Below are 7,211 nucleotides of genomic sequence, written 5' to 3'. Positions count from 1 at the left end.
CACAGGCGTCCAGTTCTACAGTCGCTGCTGTCTCTTAAGTGCACACTCAGATACTGGTATACACTCACAAACATTATAAATATCAGGGAGCCTGGATTAATAACATTTACAGTGCTCTCTTGTCGTTTGACTCATGCGTTATGTTTATGCCAGCTTCTGTGCTGACATAAACATAAGTAAAGTTCCAGTGTTTTGTTCTGCTGTGTTGAAACAATTTCCATTAGTTTGGCTGCAGAGCCAATAAAACTTTATATATTCTACATCCTCAAACAAGCTATGCTATCAGTCTGAAAGTCTTCCCACCAGAGTTAAAATCAGAGCAATGAGGATGAAGGACATCAAACCACATTCCACTACGATGCACTCTGCCCCTGCTCACTGCTACAATAGATTCATGACATTGATGCTTCAACTCTGGGTCTACTTTATGTGGCATAAGAATGATGAGGGTAGTCACTTTTTCAGAAGCGTCTGTACAAAATGTTGAATAGCAAATTAAGTTGGTGGGCAACTTTTTAAACCTCTCCAAATAAAGACAAGATACCACCAGCAGGAAGTGTGATGTGAGACTGATACAGGCGGTGATGTGCTGCAGACTCTGACCCTTAACTTGGAAAAACCCATCAACACAGCTCCACAATAAATCTGATTCAGCCACTATATCACTTCACTAATCCAATACACGCCTGTGACATGTGCCCCATTCTAAATAAGGAGTTCCCATGTATGTCAAGGCCTCACACCTCAATAAAATGCTGCAGACAAACAGAGTTTCATGTCATGGATTGGTGTGAGTCTGTTAACCTAGATCATGAACACGGCATTTGAAACACATTGCATTTACATTACAAAATAAATAAAATACACAAAATAAAGTGTCAAATGTGTTGACATTAAGTGAACTGGTCATGGTTTAAGCATTTTTTAAGTAAACATGATGCACTTTCACTGGCTTTGCCTCTTGTATGTGTTACAAACATTGCTGAGAAGTTTATCCTACACATTTTCTTCAGTGTTTTTGCTGCATGATGTCTGTGTTCGCTGAATGTACGAGTTACTGGGGTGCAGGGTTCCTGTAGGTGCAGTGACTTTGTTCACTGTGTTAACGACAGATCATTTTTAAAAGGAAGCGGCATCGTTTCTCTTTAACGAGACTCCTGTAAAATTGTGCCCTGAGCAGTGTGAGACCTGTCTCTACACAAAACAACACACAGTGAACTTGGACAACAGAGCCTCAACACACAAGACGTGTACACATACATATATTCAGTATATTTCCCACATAAGTCCAAGCCTCTCACCTTTTCAGCACAATGAAACTGATGCAGTATTTCAAATGAGATGTGAGTTCCCACCATACAAACCAACAGAAATGTACACACGCCACCAGAGTGTCTTACCTGTCCAGGGCAATGCAGCAGAGGTGTAGTATGGACGCTGTGGTCAGCAGGACGTCCAGGGACGTTCGGACCAGGCAGAAGGTCTCGCCATAGATCCAGTGCTGGTGGACCATCTCGATGGCACCAAATGGCATCACCAGCACTGACACGAGCAAGTCGGCAAACGCCAGAGACACAATGAAGTAGTTGGTCTTGATTTTCCTGATAGAACAATAGAACAAGACAAGAAAGATTTAACCACTACAGGGATGGAGTCACAAAAATGCACAAGAAGAAGAGAAGAACTAGAAGACCTGTAACTAATCCTGTGTAATAATGCCACTTCTTGTAGCCAGAAAATCAACCATGAAACAATAACAAGAATGATCAAGAATGATGATGCAAAGTAAAATCATTAAATACCTTGAGATGTAATGTAAAGTGCTGCTTTCTGACGTGTGACATTTTAATTTCAACTGACTAAATTACTCTGGCACTGCAGTTTTTAATGATGTTGACAGCCATATTGTTTTTTGTAAACACGTTTTGTTTGTGCAGATGTAGATCAGAGACGCATGAAAAGCAATTATTAAAAAAAAAAAATCAAGAAAACAGCTCCTGAGAGGTCCTTGTAAGTGGGAAAACAAAACACACAGAACAGCAGTTGTATTTTCAAGTTTTTGTCTAGTAAAATGAGTAATGCATAGCAATTTCATCACATTTCTTTTACATAGTGCAAACTTGTAATTGTAACTAATGGAGTCAGTATTAGTTCAAGTCAGTAACAACTCCTTCACATGTGCAGAGACCTGCCCTCAAACCCATCGTACCGCTTTGGGATGAACAGGAACACAGACCCACTAATGCTAACCGTTGAAAAGTCTTGTGGAACGCCTTTCCTGAGAGAGCAGATCCAGTTGCTGTGGTCTTAAAAGCATATATGCCATGTTCTTTGAAACACTGAACTGAATCACTGGGGAGCACTGACGTGAAGATGTTAAAGTTCAGATAGCAATCAAAGGCAAGCAGAGGCAGACACAACAAAGGTCAGATTCTAAGTTTCACTTTTGATACCAGCATAGAAGAAAGGGGAAAAGAATCTAAATCAAATACTGGTTCCATTACTCACAAAACAATACATGAATGAAAACAGCGAAACAGAGAAACATCCATCTTTGCTTTCACTACAGTTGGAGGGCAAAGACGCTGACTTGTGTAAGTAAAAGCTGAGAAACACTAAACTCTTCTCAAACATGCAAACTTGAAAGAAAGTAAACCACAAAGATACAGAAAGAGATTAAGACAGACTCATTCTGCAAGTAGGTAAAACATATGAAAAGACTGAATCCACCTGATTGCAGTGACTACCAGGCTGCAGCATCGAATCTCTTTCTCTGTAATAAAAGCTGGTTTTCTTTATCTAGGTAACACAGCAGTCACGGGTAAAGGCCATGTTACTCCTATAATGTATTACAAAGATAAAAAAGACTATCTGTACAATAAAATGAACTGCAAGACACTTTACTTTCATCCTCAACACAAAAATGTGTGTTGAGAGTGATTCATACAACGCTGATGATGTTCTTTTGCCCAATTAATAGTTATCAGGTTAACTTTGGAAAACTTTCACATTTGAAAATAGAAAGCATGTAAAACTTTTCTCTAAAGATGTCACACAGCATGCTGACATTTTAAGCTATACCTCATATTGTGTTTCCAACATGAGGCCCCAAACAACGCAAAGGAAGGTTACTACATCTGGTATATAGCTGGGAAAGACAGACCATCTGTCACCTACACATATCTCTCACTGCTGTGCAGCTTTGTGCAGAGAAATCAACCTGCTGTGAAGTCAGGGGCTTAACAAGGGGGTTATATTTGTAACCTGTCAACCTGAGACAACTGAGGCGTCAGTAAGTGAAGCAGTCAACTCATCAGTCAGTCAAGCTGTCAAGCTAAAAAGACATACTGACAGGTTTCCACTGACTGGAAAATACTGAGACTTAGCAGTCTCTCCTTGTCCCTCTCAGATTGCAATGGGCTGATAAACCACTGCCTCCACATAAGAACCACACCAGCCAACCTGCTAACCAGCGTCCCAGCCGGTCAGTCAGTCAGTCAGCCTGTTCTCCAGCCTCTCTGCAGTGTGGACCAGTCTACAGTCTATAAATAGCCTCAGGGAGAGCGGTTTCAATCTGCCTGTCACTAACACAAACAGCCCATAGACACAGGCTGCTGGTGCTGGACGCAGCCAGCTGTCTGCTCGGCCCACTGTGTGTGGGGCAAACCTAAATCATGCTGCACGTGCACCCACACAGGAACCCTGATGGAGGCATCGGACACACACAAGCACATACGAATATCATATATGCACACTCACATACTGTAGATGAATGGCCACAGGTACAAACAGTACTGTGCAACAGTCTCACGGTACCTTTAGTTTTGCTGTTGTCAGGGTTGTAGAGATTATTTATTTTTATTTATCAGTAAGAAAATATACAAGAAATATGTACACAAAAAAATATTTTCAGGGCAAAGTGGCTTCTACAGTATTTAACGTCAGTGTTTAGTGTGAGCGCCCTCTGCACTTAGCACAGCTTGAATTCTTTTGGGGAGACTGTCTTGAAGTGTTGAAACCATGACAGACCCTCCACCATGTTTCACTGAAGGCTGCTACACTCGTCCACCTCTCTCCTCTTCTCACATACTGTCGACGACTGGACCTGAACATTTCAAACTTCAACTCATGACTCCATAATCTTGTTTTTCACTGATCTTCACTCCAATCTGTGCGAGCGTTTCCATATCTCAGCCTGTTCTCCCTTCTGAGAAAGTGGCTTCTTGGCTGCCGTCCTTGCACAAAGGCCGTTCCTGATTGAGCTTCTTCAGACTGTGGAAGGATCAACTTGGCATCCAGATGCTGAGCCAGGTCCTCGCTGGGTTTTCTCTGGTCTCTGAGAAACTTTTCATCAGATTCTGACAGTTTTCTTGCTCTTCCACCCCAGTTTTTGTCCCCGACCGCTCCAGATTCTTCATATTTCTTTAGAACACACACTTCACAACAATTTAGCATAAGCATAAATGTTATTGCCAAATATTTAAAAAAAATACAAGGAATTTGTCTCCAGCCCAATGGCCCCCGATGTGCACAACATAAAAAAAAAACAAAAAACAATAATAAATACAAAAAATATACAAGTTAAAAGAGCGACATGGACTAGCTGTTCATGAGTTTAATATCCTGGGGGCCGAAACTGTTCCTGTGCCTGGTTGTCTTGGTGCACAGTGACCTGAAACGCCATCCGGAGGAGAGGAGCTCAAAGAGTTTGTATCCAGCGTGTGAGGGGTCTGCAGTGATCCTCTCCACCCTCCTTCTGACCCGTGAGGTGTACAGGTCCTCCATGGAGGGCAGGTTCACACCAATGACCTTTTCTACAGTCCTGACTGTCTGCTGAAGTCTGTACTTGTCCTGTTTGGTTGCTGAGCCAAACCAGACAGTGATGGAGGTGCAGAGAACAGACTTGATGATTCCTCTGTAGAACTGTATCAGCAGCTCCTGGGGCAGGTCGAACTTCCTGAGCTGGAGCAGGAAGTACATCCTCTGCTGTACCTTCTTGGTGATGGTCCTGATGTTGGTTGTCCACTTCAAGTCCCAAGAGAACTTGTAGGACTCCACGACTGAAACAGAGCTGCTGAGTATAGTGAGCGGACATAGGGTGGGGCAACTCCTCCTAAAATCCACTGTCACCTCCACTGTCTTCTGTGTGTTCAACTCCAGATTGTTACGACCACACCACAGGGCCAGCTGTTCAACCTCCCCTCTGTAGGCCGACTCGTCATCATCTTGAGCGAGGCCAGCGGGGGTGGCATCGTGTTTGGGTTAAAGTCTTGGAATAAATAAACTTGATTAAAAGGGAATGTGTTGCTGTGAGGTTGGTGTAATGTGTCTACTGTATAATGTGGAGGGGAGTGAGGAGTTCTGAGGAAGCTGAACCTAAAACATGGCTAAAGAGGAGAAGAGAGATCAAGACACTGAAGACTGAGTGAATGTTACTTAAATTATATTTACAGACACACGTGGTATTTTTGTTTTTGTAAATTCCCTCCTCTGCAACAACACAGTGACAGAGTACAAAACGTCCTTTAAACCCACTATGAGCTGAATTTTTATCTCTATAACATCTGTTGAATTACTCTCATCATTTTCTTTGGTTTCAAAATTATATAATCTGCATGTTAGGAATCAATCAAAATGGAAATCTAAAGGGTAGCTGCCTAAATGATCCATTATGGTGCCTCGTTTGATATTATCACTAACAGACTTTAAAATGCTCCTTTAAAAATTTACAAAGCACCAATAAATAGGGAAATCAAGCTTATACATTTTTTCAATTTGAGCAAATTGCAAAAGCTAAGTATGATTAATAAGACTGTTTACACTACCCCAAACCTCTCACTACCTTTCTCATTATTATAAGGAATAAAAGTCGCTGGAAACGCCATTGATTTGCATCAGCATGACTGCTTATCGAGCTGTTCGGTGTCCACTGTAAACAGCAAGCAGACACTGTGGCAACGTGTGTGTGGGTCAGACACTCGACACTCCACGTTGAGAGAAACAAGAGGTGGTAATGGTTGTGTTTGTGTGCTGCTTATTGATGAGTGGCTCAGCACCCTGTGAATTACCTTGTGTTGGTGTCAGCTCCCGACGGATCACTCTGCGTGTGCGTTTATGTATGGGCGTGTGTATGTTAGGTACGTGTGTGAAATGCTTCCTGTCTAGAGACAGACTTAACTTACTGTCCATTTTTACCATCTATACAAGTGCTAGACTTAATTCTGTTACCCTGTAATATTTGCACCGTCATTCCATTAAATGCTCACATTTTAGCATAGCACCAAAGTATTTAATTGGCTAACTGGCTATACACCATGTCACAGGTGAAGGTCTAGTAAGAAAAAATTATCACAAGCAGTAAAAGACAACAATATCATAGACCTTAGAACTGTGCATGAGCTTCTAATTTCTAACTGAGGCTGTGTGTGACCTTCTATGCAGTTTTCACCCTCACCACACCGGACGGTGACATCATTTGGCAAAGGCGCTGTGTCACCAGTCACCACCACTTAGTCAGGTTTCTTAGTTTATTTTTTCATTCATTACACATAATAATCTACAATAAATATAAACAAATCAACAATCCTGTGTCAGGTCCAGGCCAGGCAGAAGTGATGCTGGTGCCATGCTCCAGAAACCAGTAACTTTAATTTTGCTCTGAACATTATTTGCATTATTTTATAATATATCAAATCATTCCATTTCATAATACTGGAATTATCACAATCACAGTAACCTCCCGCCTCTGGCAGAGCTTTGACCAGATACCGGGGGAGGCTGGAGATATTGAGTCCAAGTGGACCATATTCTTCACCTCTATTGTCAATGCGGCCGTTCGGAGCTGTGGCCGTAAGGTCTCCGGTGCCTGTCGTGGTGGCAATGCCCGAACCCGGTGGTGGACACCGGAAGTAAGGGATGCCGTCAAGCTGAAGAAGGAGTCCTTTCGAGCCTGGTTTAGTCAAGAAGCTTCTCGGTGGCAAGGCACCAGGGGTGGATGAGATCCGCCCTGAGTACCTTAAGTCTCTAGATGTTGTTGGGCTGTCTTGGTTGACACGCCTCTGCAACGTCGCATGGCGGCCGGGGACAGTGCCTCTGAACTGGCAGACTGGGGTTGGTGGTCCCTCTTTTCAAAACGGGGGACCGGAGGGTGTGTTCCAACTATCGGGGGATCACAATCATCAGCCTACTCGGGAAAGTATATGCCAGGGTAC

General features: G+C 42.7%; 1 protein-coding gene across 4 annotated transcripts in view; it reads right to left on the bottom strand.

Annotated features, from left to right (window-relative positions):
• htr4 (5-hydroxytryptamine receptor 4) overlaps nucleotides 1-7,211 on the bottom strand; it is a 141,204-nt gene that overhangs the window by 66,106 nt on the left and 67,887 nt on the right. For all 4 annotated transcript variants that reach the window (XM_020594034.1, XM_020594035.1, XM_020594037.1 and 1 more), the window contains one exon: nucleotides 1,401-1,601. In XM_020594034.1, coding sequence (XP_020449690.1) covers nucleotides 1,401-1,601 — 201 coding nt within the window. The remainder of the gene's footprint in view (nucleotides 1-1,400; nucleotides 1,602-7,211) is intronic.

This window comes from Monopterus albus, unplaced genomic scaffold (genome assembly GCF_001952655.1).
Source record: "Monopterus albus unplaced genomic scaffold, M_albus_1.0 scaffold21.1, whole genome shotgun sequence".
Lineage (NCBI taxonomy): Eukaryota > Metazoa > Chordata > Actinopteri > Synbranchiformes > Synbranchidae > Monopterus > Monopterus albus.
This window is presented reverse-complemented; position numbering and strand designations above follow the sequence as displayed.